At 46.3% G+C, this 19,161-nt stretch overlaps 1 protein-coding gene across 1 annotated transcript; it reads left to right on the top strand.

Moving 5' to 3' along the window:
- The first annotated feature begins 10,314 nt into the window (after positions 1-10,314).
- On the top strand, positions 10,315-10,755 carry LOC104671254 (cytochrome c oxidase subunit 7B, mitochondrial). Its single transcript, XM_010374686.2, is given in 2 exon segments — positions 10,315-10,468; positions 10,470-10,755. Coding segments are annotated over 2 exon segments (243 nt in total). The 5' UTR covers positions 10,315-10,381; the 3' UTR covers positions 10,626-10,755.
- Positions 10,756-19,161: the final 8,406 nt, after the last annotated feature.

Raw genomic sequence — 19,161 nt, forward strand, 5'->3', positions numbered from 1 at the left:
CATAGTTCTTGATACACTATTACCAGACTGCTTTCCAGAAATATCAGAGCAAATGAGTGCAGCATCCCCGATGCATGGTGTTTCCCACATCCCCAGCAACACTGTGTTTATTATTTTTAGCTTTGTTTGCCAATGCTGTGGCACCAGCTAGAAAGTGCTTCCAAGGTCATTTACACTTGCAATACTTAGTGAGAGTTCCTGTACTATAGAGTATGTGACAGATAATATTTTGATCCACGAACCTCACCCTACTTACTCACCCCTTGGCCTGCCCTCTGGTATAGGCAGCCGTAGAGACATTCACACGCCTCGCATTAGTGAAGTGATGACATTGTGAAATACAGTAAAAGGAATCAAGCTTTCACTTCTGTGTTACAAAATAGGCTTCTGGAAACTCACAGCAGAGACCATAGTTTTAAGGGGGGAAGAAGCTTTCTGTATTTCAAAGCCCAGCTTTTGAGCATAAGAAGCCTCAGGCCTGAAAGACTCAGGGCATACGGTTTAGGCATAAATAATAGATTTAGAAGAATATGTGATCAGTCAGAGCCAGACAGCCCTGCCCCAGGCTGGATAAAGTTTCTCTGGATTGAGGCAGTGGAGAGGTAGAGAAGGAAGAAGAGGCTTAAATGGTGGGTCCTGAAGGCAGAAGGCTGCGACAGGAGCAGCAAGGGGCAGATGGACGCTGCATTCCCTAAACTGCTCATGTCCACATGGTGCAGTGGAGAAGGCTGTGTGCAAATGCCAGTCATTCAGGAGGGGTTCCTGCACGGAAGCTGTCCTGAGCACTGTGGATGCAGCAGTGAATGAAGAAGACCAAGTCCTTGCTTCTGTGGAATAATGTTCTAATGGAGGAAAATAGACATCAACAAACAAACAAATATGCAGGCATGCCTCACTACAGCGCGCCTCACAGACATCGTGTGTTTTACAAATTGAAGGTTTGTGGCAACCCTGCATGGAGCAAGTCTGTCCTGGCCATCTTTCTGACAGCATATGCTCACTTCATGATTCTGTGTCACCTTTTGGTAATTTTCGTAATACTTTGAGCTTTTTCATCATTATTGTATCTGTTACAGTGGTCTGTGATCAGTGATCTTTGCTGTTACTATTATCATTGTTTTTGGGTACCACTAACCACACCCATACAAGATGGCGAACTTAACAGATGAATGTTGTGTGTTCTGACTGTTCGGCCTCCCTATGCCCTGAGACACACAAATATTGAAATTAGGCCAATGAATAGCCTTACAAGGGGCTCTAAGTGTTCAAGTGAAAGTAAAAGTCACACAACTCTCACTTTAAATCAAAAGCTGTAATTACACAGTGAGGAAAACACACTGAAAGCCAAGACAGGCTGAAAGCTAAGCCTCTTGTGCCAGTTAGTCAAGTTGAAAATGCAAAGAAAAAGTTCTTGAAGGAAATTAAAAGTGCCACTCCAGTGACCACACAGATGATAAAAAAGCAAAACAGCCTTATTACCGATGTAGAGAAAGTTGTAGTTGGTTTGGATAGAAGATCCAACCAGCCACAGCATTCCCTTAAGCCAAAGCCTAATCCAGAACAAGGCTGTAAATCTCTTCAATTCTATAAACACTGAGAGGAGAGGACAAGAGAGGAGAGGAGAGGAGAGGAGCGGAGGGGAGGGGAGGGGAGGGGAGGGGAGGGGAGGGGAGGGGAGGGGAGGGGAGGGGAGGGAGGGGAGGGGAAGGGGAGGGGAGGGGAAGGGGAGGTGGAGGAAGAGGAGAAGAGGAAGAAGAAGGAGAGGAAGAAGAAGGAGGAGGAGGAGAGGAAGAAGAAGGAGGAGGGAAGAAGAGGAAGAGAAGAGGAGTTGGAAGCTAGCAAAGTTTGGTTTAGGAGGTATAAGGAAAGGAGCCATTTCCACAAACATCAGCACTTGAGGTAAAGCAGCAAGTGTTGATGGAGAAGCTGCGGCAAGTTATCCAGAAGATCTAACTAAGATTATTGATGAAGGCAGCCACACTAACAGATTTTCAATGTAGATGAAACACCCTTATATTGGAAGAAGACGCCATCTAAGACTTTTATAGCTAGAGAGCATAAGTCAATGCCTGGCTTCAAAGCTTCAAAGGACAGACTGACTTTCTTGCTAGGTTCTAATGCAGCTGGTGACTTTAAGTTGAAGCCAATGCTCATTTTCCATTCTGAAAATCCTAGGCCCCTTAAGAATGATGCTAAATCTACTCTCCCTGGGCTCTGGAAATGATCAACAAAGCCTGGCTAATAGCACATCTGCTTATAGCATGGTTTACTGAACATTTTAATTCCACTGTTGAGATCTACTGCTCAGAAACAAACAAACAAACAAAAAACCCTTTCAAAATATTTGACCATGCACCTAAACACCCAAGAGCTCTGATGGAGAGATATATAAGAAGATTAATGTCGTTTTCATGCCTGCTAACACAAAATCTATTCTGGGGCTTATGGATCAAGGAGTAATTTTGACCTTCAAGTTGTATTATTTAAGAAATACATTTTATAAGGCTATATAGCTGCCATAGTGATTCCTCTGATGGATCTGGGCAATGTGTGCAACTCACTTTATCATAATATTTGCTTTATTGTGGAGGTCTAGAACTAAACCCACAATATGTCTGAGACATGCATATATATATACAGACATATACATATATGTGTGTGTGTGTGTGTACACCTGTGTGTGATATACATGCATATATATATACAGACATATACATATATGTGTGTGTGTATGCATATATGTACATGATGTCAGTGGTGATAAGTTCTCTGAAGACAAATAAAACAGGACAGAGAGTGATGGATGGTGGAATTATTTTAAATAAGGTGGTCAGAGAAGACCTTTCTGAAAACATGATACATGAGCAGTTGAAGTGGGAAGGGAGCCCTGAGCATATTTGGGCATAGAGCATTCCAAGAAGTAAGAACAGTGAGTGCAAAGGCTGAGACAGAAGTGTGTGTTGGCATTGCCAGACCTATAAGAAGACCAGTGTGGCTGGAGCACGTGAGAGAGAGGGAAAGAGATGGTGGGAGGGAGAAAGTGAGAGAGAAAGCAGGTAGGCCAAGGCACGGTGGATGGGCTATCTGGACAGACAGGACGGAGGCAGCCTTGGTTAACACAGGGCTTGTCTCCTTTCCCAGCGTGGTATCTAAGTCCCAGAGGGCACTGAGGGGTCAAGGCAATGAGAGTAGTGTGCCTTGGGGGACAGTGTTTGGATGTGGTTGATGGTCCTCGAGGCCTCCACTGCATCCTCCTGGTTCCACACCACTAGCCTCTATGTCCACTTTCCACTGCCTACCTCTGGGCCTTTTCTAAGCCACAGCAGACTGTTGGCTTTCCCTGTACCTTTGCTTGCAGGGTGCTGAGCAAAGTTCAGAGGAGAAGCTGGTCTCGGGACCCTGGCATCCTTTTTTCCCCTGCTTTGCATCTGTGATGGTTAATATTGTCAACTTGATTGGATTGAGAGATGTAAACTACTGTTCCTGGGTATGTCTGTGAGGGTGTTGCCAAAGGAGATTAACATTTGAGTCAGTGGGTTGGGAAAGGCAGACCCACCCTTAGTCTGGGTGGGCACCATCTATCGAATCAGCTGCCAGTAAGGCTAGATTAAAGCAGGCAGGAGAAGATGGAAGAGCAGATTTTCTGAGTCTTCCAGCCTTCATGTTTCTCCTGTACTGGATGCTTTTTGCCCCTAGACATCAGACTCCAAGTTCTTCAGCTTTTGGATTATTGGACTTACACCAGTGGTTTTCCAGGGGCTCTCAGGTCTTTGGCCACAGACTGAAGGCTGCACCATCAGCTTCCCTACTTTTGAGGTTTGGGGACTCAGACTGATCCATCACTGGCTTCCTGGCTCCTCACCTTGCAGATGGTCTATCGTGGGACTTTACCATGTGATCCTGTGAGTCAATTCTCCTTAATAAACTTCCTTTCATATATGCATATATCCTATTAGTTCTGTCCCTCAAGAGAACCCTAATATAGCATCCTTGCTCCTACTTAAGGCCACACTACTGCTGGCTTGGCCCACCATCATGTATATGCACCAGTTTCAAAATCCCCACACCTTCCTTGAGCTCAGGAATTCAGGCTGAAGTCAACTGATTCTGTGAAGAAGTAACATGTACATTGAAATATGAATTAAGGCCAGGCATGGTGGCTAATGCTTGTAATCCCAACACTTTGGGAGGTCAAGGCAGGAGGATCACTTGAGGTCAGGAGTATGAGACTAGCCTGGGCAATATAGCAGGACCCCTTCTCCACCAAAAAAAAAAAAAAAAAAAAAAAAATAGCCAGGTGCAGCAGCACATACCTGTGGTCTCAACTTCTGGGGAGGCTGAGGTGGGAGAATCACTCGAGTCCAGAAGGTTGAAGCTGCGGTGAGCCGTGACTGCACCACTGCACTCCAGCCTCGGCAACAGAGTAAGATCCTGACTCTAAAAAAAAAGAAAAAAAAGAAACGAAAAGAAAGGAAAGAAGGAAGGAAGGAAGGAAAGAAGGGAGGGAGGGAGGGAGGGAGGGAGGGAGGGAGGGAGGGAGGGAAGGACAGAGGGAGGGAGGGAAAAGAAAAGAAAAGAAAAGAAAAGAAAAGAAGACAAGACAAGAAAAGAACCCTCCATGGATGTTAGTTGGTAAGCAAGATAAATCTCTAACTAGGTGAACATGGAAGAGGAGTTTTTCCTTTTAGCAGCTTCTTACCTATTTCTCCACTCTGGCAGGTGAGCACACACACACACACATGCACGCATACACACCAATACACCTCTGCATGCTCCAGAAGAGCAAGGATCTGGAATCCAGACCCAGCTATCGACAGATGGCCACTCCTATTCTAAATGAACTGCCGGCCTGGGCCTCCCTTTTATCTCAAAGGCCATTTGCCATAACCTCATTCATCTGCACAGACTGTCAAATTCTCTCTCCTGGACTTCTCCTGTGACCTTCATTTTATTCTCTGCTCGTGCCTGAGTGTGGCAGCTGAACTGGATTAATTAAAGTTTTAGCCCTGTCTTGTTTTAATACAAGAGCTAAACTGAGCATTTAAATGAACTCACAGCAGGACTGACTGGCAGGCTTCTGGAATCTGGTTAACATTCCTCCTGAGGCACTCTCACCCGCCTTATCTCTGCTCTGTGTCCGGGTTGGTTTCTGGGTGAAGTTCACTGTTGGTTAAAAATGACATCATTGGAGCAAGTGAGAGTAGATGAATGTTCACTTCCATCCATACATCCATCACTGGAGACCCTGGGCTCATTAAGCGTGCGCCAGGCACGGTTTCCCTCTACATCCCATAATTCATCCGTGGGTCTAATGAACCAAGATGGAGTGTGTCAGTTTCCCCCAGTTTGACTAGATGGGACAACAATTCTTTGGTGCTCAGAATCTTTTATCCTATAGAGAGAGACTGTGAGCAGAAGAGAGAGCAAGTCCCAGCACAGCGACATAAATGTCGGTGCACATCCATTCATCATTTCCACCTATAAACACAGTGCCCTCAAGAGCTGGGACACTGAATCCACACCCTTTCTTCTGCAGGTCTTGGTCTGATTGCTATTTTTCAGGGAGTCACCTGGCCTCTCCATTTGGTTATCCCACTGTAATTGCCTGTGGTTCCTAAGACAGAGGAAAGAGCATGGGCGGGCAGGTCTAGGCATCCATCACCCAGGGCTGGATCAGGCATATAACTTCATACCATGTCCCCTCTAAACTCTCAAGGGCCTTCTCATCCATCCATCCATCTACCCACCCATCTGTCCATCCATCTGTCCATCTGTCCATCCATCCATCCATCCATTTATTCATATATTTAATTCAGCAAGTATTTATCACTTGCCTTCTATGTAACAGGTACTGTGCCAGATGCTGGGATTTTTAAAAACATACCCAAGAGGTTGTTCTTATTCAGGGATGATGTGTTAGGCTGTTCTTGTATTACTATAAAAAAAAAAAAAAAAACCTGTGCTGGGTAAATTATAAAGAAAAGAGGTTTCATTGGCTCATGGTTCTGCAGACAGTACAGGAATCATGGTGCATAGTGCCTGCTTCTGGTGATGGCCTCAGGAAGCTTCCACTCATGGCAGAAGGTGAAGAGAGCAGGCATCTCACAGGGTGAGAGCAGCAGCAAGAGAGCGAGTGGGGAGGTACCACACTGTTTTAAACAACCAGATCTCACATAAATTCAGAGCTAGAACTCACTGGTCACCAAGGGGATGGCACTAAGCCGTTCATGAAGGGTCCACCCTTATGAGCAAACACCTCCACCAGGCTCCACCTCCAACCCTGGAGATTACATTTCAACAGGAGATTTGAAGGGGACAAATATTCAAACAATATCATATGGTAAGGCCAGCAGATTATGAGATGACCACCACTGAAAAGATCGTTTGTTACTTACAGTTCCCAAGAGAAGGGGACAGACCATGTCACACCATTCAGAGCCACACAGGGAGGCACCAGGTCGGGTCAGGAGGCAGGAGTGGGGGAAAAGCATGGGCCAAGTTTTTTCTTCATTTGTGGTTCTCAACGGAAGGAACGGGCGAGGCAGGGCAAGCCACTGAGCAAGTTTAAGATTGGATAGGTTGAATAACTTCAGCAGGCTCTGCGCTATCAGGGCGGTCCCTAGTTGAATGGTATCTGACCCTAGGGTGACTTTGGGCAGGAGGATGATGTCTAGAGTTTCCTAAGCCTGATGAAAGGAGCCAGTTTGGGGAACGGACTTGGGATGAGTTGGTTTGCATATCGAAGGCATCTTGCAGGCAAGTTGTTTGCTACCTGTAGGAAACAGCCAACCCTGGGAAGGGCAGTCCCTTCCTGGGTCCACAGGGCCCCAAGATGTCAAAGCATCTTAAAATACAGAAAACAAAAACGTGATTAATACATAGGGTTTCAGAAAATGATGTCTGCCCTTAAAGACTTCACAGACTTCAAAACAAACAAGAGTTTCATAGCATATGGCACCAGCTGTGCCAGTCACCTTTGGGGATGTCTGCCCAGCACAACATTTCCATTCGTGGGAAATACACCCCAGATGTAAGGGTGGGTTCCTCAGCGGCGGGTCAGCTTCTAGTTCATTGCCCATCCCCCTGGTGGTGGCTAATTGGATCAAGAAGGACACGTGATCCCAAGCTCAGCCAATCAGATTTCCTCTCCCACTAATTTGGGATTGCGATTCAGAGACCAGTAGACCTGTGCTGACGGGTACAGCAGCAGGTAAACACAGGAGCCAGGAGACAGTCTGACTTCACTGTATATAGATCTGCGATCTCCAACCCTAGGTGCACATTGGAGTCATTAGGAGTTTTTAAGAAAAAATGAGGCCGGAGTCCCCATTCAGACCACTTCAATCGGAATCTCTGAGGTTGGGGCCCAGGTGTCCAAGCTCCTGTCCCAAGCCTGACTCACTCCTCACACCCACAAAAGTGAACTGTTCTGGGCCTGCGTCCCCACTCCAGGAGTACCACCTCTGGCCCTGTCCCTTCTTGTCGTGTAGAAGTGACACAGGACTATGCTGTGATTGGTGTGGATATCCTACACACACACAGACTCATGGAGCACAGCAGCGGGGAGGGGGCATGCTTTAAATTGACACATGACATTCGTGCATGTGCAAGGGGTGCATATGATCTTTTGTTGCATGTGTAGAATGTGTAATGATCAAGTCGGGATATTTAGAATCTCCATCACCTTGAGCACTTATCATTTCTATGTCTTGGGAACATTTCAAGTCTGCTCCTTTAGCTATTTTGAAATATATACGATATATAGCTATTTTGAAATACAATTCATTGTTATTAATTACAGTCACCCTACTCTGCTATTGCACATTAGAAATTATTCCTTCTGGCTGGGCGAGGTGGCTCATGCCTATAATCCCAGCACTTTGGGAGGCCGAGGTGGGCGGATCATGAGGTTAGGAGATCGAGACCATCCTGGCTAACACAGTGAAACTCCGTCTCTACTAAAAATACAAAAAATTAGCTGGGCGTGGTGGCGGGTGCCTGTAGTCCCAGCTACTCGGGAGGCTAAGGCAGGAGAATGGCATGAACCCAGGAGGTGGAGTTTGCAGTGAGATGAGATCAGGCCACTGCACTCCAGCCTGGGTGACAGAGGGAGACTCCGAGACTCTGTCTCAAAAAAAAGAAATTATTCCTTCTATCTAACTGCACATTTGTACCCATTAACCACTCTCTCTTCATTCACTCCTCCCCTACATACACACAAATCCTTCCCAGCCTCTGATAACTATAATTCTACTTCCTACCAGAGGGAGCATTTTTTTTTTTTTTAAGATGGGGGCCTCGCCAGGGCGCGGTGGCTCAAGCCTGTAATCCCAGCACTTTGGGAGGCCGAGACGGGCGGATCACGAGGTCAGGAGATCGAGACCATCCTGGCTAACACGGTGAAACCCCGTCTCTACTAAAAAAATACAAAAAAACTAGCCGGGCGAGGTGGCGGGCGCCTGTGGTCCCAGCTACTCGGGAGGCTGAGGCAGGAGAATGGCGTGAACCGGAAAGGCGGAGCTTGCAGTGAGCTGAGATCCTGGCCACTGCACTCCAGCCCAGGCGACAGAGCGAGACTCCGTCTCAAAAAAAAAAAAAAAAAAATGGGGGCCTCACTCTGTCACCCAGGCTGGAGTGCAGTGGCACCTCCTTAGCTCACTTGCAGCCTCCAACTCCTGGGGCTAAGCAGTGCTCCTGCCTCAGCCTCCTGAGTAGCTAGGACTACAGGTTCAAGCCACCATATCTGGCTAACTTTTTTAAAAAATCTTTTTTTAGAGACATAGTCTCAATATGTTGCCCAGGCTAGTCTCAAGCTCCTGGCCTGAAAGCCATCCTCCAGCCTTAGCCTCTGTATTTGTCCGTTTTCACACTGCTGATAAAGACATACCCAAGACTGGGAAGAACAGGAGGTTTAATTGGACTTACAGTTCCACATGGCTGGGGAGGCCTCAGAATCATGGCGGGAGGCAAAAGGCACTTCTTACATGGTGGTAGCAAGAGAAAATGAGGAGGAAGCAAAAGTGAAAACCCCTGATAAACCCATCAGATCTCATGAAACATATTCACTATCATGAGAATAGTACGGGAAAGACCAGCCCCATGATTCAATTACCTCCCCCTAGGTCCCTCCCACAACATGTGGGAATTCTGGGAGATACAATTCAAGTTGAGACTTGGTGGGGACACAGTCAAACCATATCAGCTTCCCGAAGTGCTAGGATTACAAGTGTGAGCCACTGTGCCTGGCCCAGGGGGAGCATGTTAAATCAATGGTCTCCCACTCAACTTCTAATAAAATGAATGTCCATCAAAAGAACATGTGCAGTGCACCCAAGAAGTCAATACATCAATTAACCAAGAAATATTTTTAGAAAGAGAGATGAATAAGAGGAAAGACAAGGTTCCTGGCCTGGAGGAGCCTTTAGTCCAGCTGGAGAGGGCTTTAGATGTTGATGTAGATATGTACACATAAAAATATGTATGCACATGTACAGTCTACTTGATTAACATTACTAAACCAAGCATGATACACACTGGAAGAATGGCACTCCATGTGATCAGAAAGGAAAGATTCCTCTGGGCTGGGCTAGTCCAGGAAGACTTCCTGAAGGTGGGAGTATTTAACCTGGTCTTGTGAAGAAAGGTGAGTTTCAAACAGGCCCATGGGCCAGAGTAACCAGCTCTGTAGGTGCTTGAAGGACAGCCGTCCTCCACACTTGGTGTGCAGAACAGGTCCCATCAGAAGGCGTTCTCAGCCTCAGCCTCGGGCTCTGTCCCCCTCTTTCCCCACAGAGTGAATTTTTTATCACTCAAGCAAACCAGGGAAACTCAAAGGCTTGAACTAATAATGGTGGCCCAAGTCCAAGCATAGATAAGGACCCAGGTAAGGTCCTCTAACCACTCAGAAAGCAGGTGTCAGGAGACAAAGGGGGTGATTGGGTAACTAGGGGAGACAGGAGACCTGGACTCACCCCTGCACAGATGCCACCTTTCAAAGACATGGTGCCTTAAACACTGGAACCCAGATCCACTCACAGTCAAACTGTACCTCTTCTTTAAAATAGCTGCTCTAGGGAGACAGAGATGGAGAAGAGCTCTGCCCTCACTGCTCACTCTTCCCAGGAGCTAAGCCTAAATACTGAGGGCCTAGACTAAGAATAAAACCCAGTCATGGCTGGGCGTGGTGGCTCACACCTGTAATCATAGCACTTTGGGAGACCAAGATGGGGGGACCGCTTGAGGCCAGGAGTTTGAGACCAGCCTGGGCAACATAGTGAAACCCTGTCTCTACAAAAAATAAAAATGTAGGTTCAAGGGTACCTGAAGCGAATTTGCACCAAAGCAGCAGCTCCATTGTCGCAGTTCTAGCTTCACCTTCACGATGTTTCCCTTGGTCAAAAACGCACTAAATCGTCTCCAAGTTCGAAGCATTCAGCAATCAATGGCAAGGCAGAGCCACCAGAAACTGTACACCTGATTTTCATGACAAATACGGTAATGCTGTATTAGCTGGTGGAGCCACTTTCTGTATTGCTACATGGACATATGTGGCAACACAAATCGGAATAGAATGGAACCTGTCCCCTGTTGGCAGAGTTACCCCAAAGGAATGGAGAAATCAGTAATCATCCCAGCTGGTGTAATAATGAATTGTTTAAAAAACAGCTCATAACTGATGGCAAATTATAGCACTGTGTACCCATTAAGATATGGCATTATTGAAGAAATAAAGTACATTTGAAACCTTCAAAAAAATAATAATAAAATAAAATAAAATAAAAATGTAAAACTTAGCCGAGTGTGGTAGTGCACAACTGAAGTCTCACCTATTTGGGAGGCTGAGGTGGGAGGATTGCTTCAGCCCAGGTGGTCAAGGTTGTAGCAAGTCATGGTAGCTCTGCTGCACTTCAGCCTGGGCAACAGAGCGAGATCCTGTCTCTAAAAATAAAATAAAATAAAACCCAGTCATTCCAAAGAAAATGTCTTTCCTCTATTTCCATATTCACAAATCCCTCCCCAGCTCTAGAGGAACTAGCCACCCCGTGAGCTGTCTTCCCTCTGAGTCTCTTCTTCTTTCCCTCAGCTTCGCCCTCCCATTCTCCCTCTCTCTATCTCCCTATCTGGACCCCTTATTCCTCAGCTGCAATTATTCGGCCTGCAATTCCTGAGCATCCATCTGGTACTGCTAAGCCTTCAAACCCACAGCCTCAGGTCTGAGTTTCAGGTCAGGAGTGTCCCTTTCTCCTGCCCTTTGTGGAAGCTCGAATTTCTACACATCCACTTCTTTTAAAACATCCCTTCCCTCCACTTGGTTTGGGCATGAGAATAACGTCCGGGGACAGATGTGTCTGAATCATCCCGACTTGGGGCTTGGTTTCCCCCTCTGTGCAGTGGGGAGTGAACCCTGCTCTCTCTCTAAGGATGACCCCCACACACACCCCATCCTGAGTACGAGCTTTTTCCAGGACGGCAGGACGGCAGGTTACTCGCAGCTGTAGGCTTCCCGCCACACTTGCTTCGCTGCTTCCTGCTGCCAGTGAAAGACTTTCCATGCCACTAGGGAGTGTAAATGCTCCTTACATGCATTTTCCAAACACCTTGGAAACCTCTGCATAAATCAGTAGAAGTTCATTTATGGTTTTAGAATATTCTGGCTAATTTATCTGTTCAGATTTATTTATCTGCAATTTCCAGGTTGGGCCCTGTAGGGCTCCGCTGCATTTCCCTTGCATGTTTGTTTTGACTGGCCCTGAAATTCGAGCCGGCCACAAGGAGACCTTTATCATTATCCAAAGAGATCTTCTCCTTCCCAATGACATACTTGTGGGAGGTTTGACTCCAAGCCAGTGCTTCTTCTCCTTTTAAAAAACCAACAGCAAACATAGAGCTCTTCCTTCCAAACTACCAGGTCGCAGCTCTCGGATTTCAGCCTTGCCTTGATGTCCTTCCTGTGAGTTTGAACTCCGCTATGCCAGCGTGTAGGCCCTCCCAATGCCCTCCTGCTGGCCTTACGCGGGCCAGGGCAGGCAGTGTACAGTAACAGGGACCCACTGGTGGTGATGCAATGAAAAAAATAGCCTGGCAGTCTGCATGGTTGAGCTTTCAGGGGCTGTCTTACCAGAAATCACTGTAGAAACATATGGCTGACATTGTTAGCAATTATCCCGGTGTCCAGCCCCAGAGGCGTTTTTACATCCTTCCTGGCTATGGTTTGAGATTTCGTTGTTTGATGCTCCCTGAATTTTGCTCTCTCAGTATTTCCTCTACCCTGAATCATGTGGCCAAGCCTTAAACTCCTGTCCTTTGAGGACAATCAGAATGACACCTTTAGTGTTTGTGCCTTATTTTATGGCCTGATGATCTTGTGCCCTTCAGAGTTCAAAAGTCACATCAGGCAGCAGGCCGGGAGGTTTTTGATGTAACCTTTGAACCCCAGAAAACAAAAGAATGGAGGCCCACAGAGACCATCCATCTAAAAAACGATCCTATAAAGAATGCAACTCAATCAGCCCAGAGCATGCAAATCACATAACATTTTTATGGCGCACCCTGCTAAATCCAAACTTGCAGCCAGAGGAAGGCACACAAACCCCATGATCCTAATACATAAATCAAAGCTTGAGAAAAGCAAAGACATGAGTTTACAGCTGGCTAAGAATGGAAGGATTTGCAAGATGTGATTTATACATTTGTTTCCTCCCTTCCTCTCACCCCCTGTCTATACACAAACACACACTCACACACACGCTGGTCAATACCACAGCACCATAGGGAAATCCAGCATTTTCCTTTCCAAAGGTTTGCTCTGTGCTAAGTCTACCATGGACAGACATGGGAGAGCAACTGAAGGCCAAGAGCTTCCTCCTTGGCCACCAGAACCATCCTCAGAGACAGGCAGAAAGTCCCTAGGGCAGGCAGCCAGATAAGGAAGATGAGGACTTGTCATATAGGTAAAAGACTGGCCCCACGAAGAACGCCACATCCTGTAGAACAGATGTCACCTTCCCTATGACACAGATTGTCCCTCAACAGTCCTTAATACCTGGCACACATGTCCCCAGGGCAAAGGCCAGACTAATTTCTGAATTGATGAGAAATACTGTTCAAATAGTTAGAGAGCTGAGCAGGAGGTGCTCCTGTTTTTCATGACTATTGAAGTTTTGGTTTTTTAAAGAAGAAATATTGAAGTCTGTTTCTAGATGTCTAGATAGCACACTGATGTTGGGTAATAGATCTTGAGAAGTCTGCCAAGTACGTCTGTAGTAGAAAATGTTCCGTAGAGAGTGAAAAAGAGGTTCCCTTTTAAATGAAGACTGGGTTTGCAATTAAAATGTGTATTCTTTTCTTTTCTTTTTGTTTGTTTGTTGTTGTTGTTTGTTTGTTTTTAAGATGGAGTCCGGCTCCGCCGCCCAGGCTGGAGTGTCATGGCGCAATCTTGGCTCACTGCAAGCTCCGCCTCCCGGGTTCACACCATTCTCCTGCCTCAGCCTCCTGAGTAGCTGGGACTACAGGCGCCCGCCACCACGTCCGGCAAATTTTTTGTATTTTTTAGTACAGACGGGGTTTCACCTTGTTAGCCAGGATGTTCTCGACCTCCAGACCTCGTGATCCTCCTGCCTTGGCCTCCCAAAGTGCTGGAATTACAGGCGTGAGCCACTGCACCCAGCCTTTTTGTTTGTTTTTTAGACAAGATCTCATGGTGCCACTTAGGCTGGAGTGTAGTGGCACAATCACGGCTCACTGCAGCCCTGACCTCCTGGGCTCATGTAGTCCTCCTGCCTCAGCCTCCCAAGTAGCTGGGACCACAGGTGCACGCCACCACTTTCAGCTATTCTTTTTAAATTTTGTAGAAATGAGGTCTTACTTTGTTGCCCAGGCTAGTCTCGAACTCCTGGTTTGAAGTGACCCTCTTGCCTCAGTCTCCCAAAGTGCTAGGATTACAGGCATGAGCCACCGTGCCCGGCCTTTGTGTCTTCTACAGTGAAACTGAAAAATTGTGTAGGTGCATCTAGATCTTCATCATGAATGTTGCATCTGGAAGAATCTCTGCTCTATCTCATCCAGGTTTCTCCTTTCTTTTTAACTTTGCACTAGATTATAATGTTTCTGGGAGCTATGAATATATTTTTAACTCTATCTGAACAATAGCACAACTGTGTCTAATAAAAATGTGTCCTCAACAGTGGCACCCCAAAGCAATTTCAGATGAAATAAGAATCCTAGAAAGAACCCTAGAAAGAAAAAATCCTGGCCTTAGAATTGGAAGACCAACTCTGTGTGACCTTGGTCAAGTCACTTCACCTCTTTGAGCTCCCATTTCTGAAAGTTGAATGGTCCTGGTGCTTTCTGAGGGCCTACTCTGCACAGGCCCTGCCCAGGTGCCAGGATAACCTCTGTCCTATCAGATTTAACACTGCATGACGTCTCTGTTTCTGAGGCATCTTACTTAGACACAAAAGAATGAACTAAACAGCTCCTCCTCTACCCCCGTCCTTTAACTCGGGGATTTCACAACCTGTTTCCTACTCAGGAGAGGCAAAATGCAACCCAGTGGACGAAGCCCCATTTTCCAAATGATTCCTAAGCAGCAAACATGATGTTGAAATGTTCTGCAAAATTCTCCATGCAATTTTGGAAGCCCAGTCTAAGGAATATATATGACTGCTGCTTAAGCTGCTCAAAAATAAGATTAAGCAGGGTCTCAGAGTCTTTCTGGCCCAAGACTATCGTGGCTGGAAAAGCTAGGAAATTATCCTGCCTAATCTCGACCTCTTTACACATTCCACACATGCTCTGGACAGGGGCTAGGGGACACTCACCAGAGGTCACAGGGCTAATTAGGCATAGTCAGGACCAAAGCTCAAGTTCCTACAGTGCCTGCGCACACTAATGGCTACCCCAGTGCACACTGGGCCATGGCACTGGCTTCTTACCCGTCATCTTGGTTCATCTCTACAACAAAACTGTGGGTAGGTGTTACTATCGCATGTCAGAGATGAGGCGCTAGAGTCCTGGGAGGTTCAGTTACTTGCTTAAATCTCACAGCTGATACATGGGAGCTGTGACTGGGCTCAGGCTTTGTCTGATTCCAGGCCTGTACTTGTAAGCACCCACCTCAGCCCTGAGACCCCATCTGTATGCCACAGCAGGGAGCCTCACACGCAGAAGATGATGAGCCCACAGAACCTAAGCAGGAACAGTCTCAGGGGAAGGGAAGAAGGGGGCATGCAGTGAGTTTAATGGTGCCCCCCTAAGAGATCCTAACACATCCTAACCCCCACAACCTCTGAATGGGACCTGTTTTGGAGAAGACAACTTTGCAGATGCAATTAGTTTAAGTATATCTTGAAAAGATTATCTGGATTATCCAGATGAGTACTAACCCAAATGACAAGTATCCTTACAAGAAACAGAAGAGGAGCTGGGCAGAGTGGCTCACACCTGTAATCCCAGTTACTTGGGAGGCCAAGGTAGGAAGACTGCTTGAGCCCAGGAGTGTGAGGCTGCAGTCAGCTATGATAAAAATAAAACTAATAAAAATTTAAAAATCAGAAGAGGAGAGGACACAGACACAGGAGAGAAGGCCATGTGAAGATGGAGGCAGAGATGGAGCCATGCAGTCACAAACCAAAGTATGCCTGAAGTCACAAGAAGCTGGAAGACCCAAGGAAGGTTCTTTCCTTGCCCTGCTGTTGCCTTGACTCTAGGCTTCCTGGGCTCCAGCATTGTGAAAGAATAAATATCTCTTGTTCAAGCTTTGTAGGCCCGTGTAGCACGAGAGTCGTTGGGTACTTAGACTTCTGAGGCCAAGGCATTAGGTTCTGAAGAACTGAAATCTCCACACTTTGGTAACAATGGGCTTTGAATGACCCCCTGGTAAGTCAGCCCCAGCCCCAGCTGTGCTCTTTACCGTTACCCAGCTTCTAAGAACAGAAGGCCTTTTGCCCAGAGGAACCCAGTTCCTTACTCTTAGTAAGATTTGGCAATTGAGCCAAGACATATTCTAGCCTGAGTCAAATATCTAGATTGATAAATTGGCCAAGTCAGGTGTGTGTTGGGGAAAGATTCTCTACTTCGGTGAAGGTTTCTTATAGATCCCTAACCCTCTCAAATATATGTTCAACGCAATTAGATTTTTAAAACTTCCATGATATGGTTAGGCTTTGGTCCCCACCCAAATCTCATCTCAAATTGTAATCCCCATAATCCCCACAGTCCCCATGTGTCAAGGGAGAGACCAGGTGAAGGTAATTGAATCATGGGGGCAGTTCCCCCATGCTGTTCTCGTGATAGTGAATGAGTTCTCATTCACTATCACGTGAATGGCCGGAGATGACCTGCTTGGGAACTCAGGCCACCTCAGGCGACACCTGGCTACACTCCAGGCTACAGAAACTGATAAGTTCCAAGCACACCGAGGAACCTGCCCAAGCACGAGAGTCAGGAGCTCTTTCCCCTTCACTCAGCACTTCTCCTTCCTGCCATCTTTTGAAGAAGGTGTCTTGCTTCCCCTTCACCTTCTGCCATGATTGTAAGTTTCCTGAGTCCTCCCCAGCCATGCTGAACTGCGAGTCAATTAAACCTCTTTCCTTTATAAATTACCCAGTCTCAAGCAGTTCTTTATAGCAGTATGAAAACAGACTAATGCATTCCATTTCTATGGACATTTTCAGAAACACACTTCTATGTAAAGCAAGTTCCATAGTACAGACTGCCTGCTTGTTCCCAATGGGTCCTTGGCTTATAAGACTACAAAGGCAGAGGTGGCTGGGCTTCCTTATTGAGACTTGCTGGCTCTGAGACAGAACATTCCAGCAGGCAGAAAGGAGATGAGGATGCTTCATCACTTCAGCACTGATGGCCTGAATGCTTCTTCCCTGGATCATTGTATCCTAGAAGCCCAGTCTGAGGATGTGAATAGCAACATCTATCCACAGCTTTGTTGTAAAAATGAATAAAGATGATGTGTAAAAAGCCAGCACTCTGCACTGGCATGATCATGCAAGGAAGTAGCCATTATTACAGGCTGGGAATGGAAGAACATCTGCTTCAGTCTTGACTGTTCCTAACTAGCCATGTATACCTACTTTTCTCATCTGTATACTGGAATGAGCATCAGCCCTAACTAAGCGGCAGATTTAAAAATGAATGGCACAGACTACTTCTCAGGCTGTGAACTGGGGACATGAATGTTTTTAATTGTCATCCTTGACACTTGATTCCAGTGTTTTCAAACATTTTCCCGGTAAAACAGAGGTCAGATCCTCCTTTGCTCATGCTGCTCTCAGGAGCCCAGACAGCACTGTTCTGGTGGCCAGAGATGACCTGCTTGGGAGCTCAGGCCACCCCAGGCCACACCTGGCTTCACTCCAGGCTGAAGAAACTGGTAAGTTCCAAGCACACCGAGGAACCTGCTCAAGCACGAGAGTCAGGAGCTCTGCCTTACACATGTCATATTTTTTCTATCTAGCCAATATATTTAATAAACCCAATTTTCAAAAAAAAGTAATTGAGTCTCAATCCTCAGAAGCAAATCCTGGAAATATGGAAATATTTGAAGATGCCTCCACAGCAGATAAAAGGAAAGTAGAGGTTTTCAAAAAATAGCAGCTTATGCTAAGATTTTTGATAAAATGAAATCCCCATAATATAAAATTCCCCAATCCATAGTGAGTAAGACCTCTGACAAGGAAGAGAGTCAGACACTGCTTCCATCTATGAATCATGCTAAGAAATAACTACCTCTCCTCGGGTGCTGAAAACTCCTTGTGAATATCTAGTTTGGAAGAAATATAAAAGCCCTACTCTCCTCTGATTTCAGAAGAAAGACTCTTTCTTCCTCCATCCTCTGGCTCCCACAAACTTCGGGTGCACACACATGCACGCATGCTCACACACGCGTGCGCAGACATACACATACACACACACAAACACACACAAAATGAACCAAGAAAGGAAGGAAAAGAGATTGGGAATGAGAGAGCCCACTAATGGATTGGCTTAAGTATAGAACAACATCCCATCACTGTTCTAGAAAATAATCAATCGAGCACTTAATTTTAAACATAAAAGTAAGCTGCCAGGAGACTGTTAATAGATAACCAAATAAATTAACAGTTGTAGGTGGGATTTGAAACCAGGTCAGATTTTCCCCCAAGCTCCAGGCCCTATGCATACAAAGGGTCTGACCAGCTCGGGCACTTGATCTCACACTGTTCCAAAGTGGGAGATCTCCTTTTAGCCAACATCCCTTCTCAGCGGGCTTATCACTTCAGGGGTTTGTTCTTTGTGCGTCTTCCATAAATTTTATAACACCACTACTTTAAAATATTGATGGGCAATTTGGCCTTGGCCCAGGCCCACAGTGGGTTAGCACGGACATGAAAACCTTCAGGAGGGTAGAAACAGGAAGAACACATTCCCCGCTGCCTTTTCGTAAGGGACAATTGTGTAAGTGCGGTGGTTACCTGAGCTGGAGGCCTGCCCAGCTTTGATGGATGGTTCTGCCCTCTGGGAGCCTGCTGAGAGCTGTTTGGGGACAGGAGGGCACTCAGAACACACTCAGGCAATGCTGAGGTACCTGTAGACCCACAAAGGGTAAGTAAAATCCACACATAATCCCCCAAGTTCTTTCTAACCTGAAACTCCACTTTCTTAACACTCAGACTCTTCGCAGTTATTGATAAGTAAGAACAAATGGCTTTGTCATCTGTCTCTTCTTCCTATGCCCATCAATACATTCTTCCTATAACCCGATCAAAGCAAGTGACCAAAAGTAAACGGTAACAAGGAACAGAAAGAGCAGGACAGGCCGGGTGTGGTGGCTTACACTTGTAATCCGAGCACTTTGGGAAGCTGAGGTGGGAGGATCTCTTGAGCCCAGGAGTTTGAGTCCAGCCTGGGCAACATAGGGAGACACCATCTCTACAGACACACACACACAGAATTAGCTGGCCATGGTGGTGCACCTGTAGTCCCAGATATGGTTTGGATTTATGTCCCTACCCAAATCTTGTGTAGAATTGGAGGAAAGGCCTTGTAGAAGGTAATTGGTTAATGGGGGCAGATTTAACCTTGGTGTTCTCATGGTAGTGAGTCCTCACAAGATCTGATGCTTTAAAAGCATATGGCACTTCTCCCCTCCTTCTCTCTCTCTCCTGC

This window comes from Rhinopithecus roxellana, chromosome 21, assembly GCF_007565055.1.
Source record: "Rhinopithecus roxellana isolate Shanxi Qingling chromosome 21, ASM756505v1, whole genome shotgun sequence".
NCBI classification, from domain to species: domain Eukaryota; kingdom Metazoa; phylum Chordata; class Mammalia; order Primates; family Cercopithecidae; genus Rhinopithecus; species Rhinopithecus roxellana.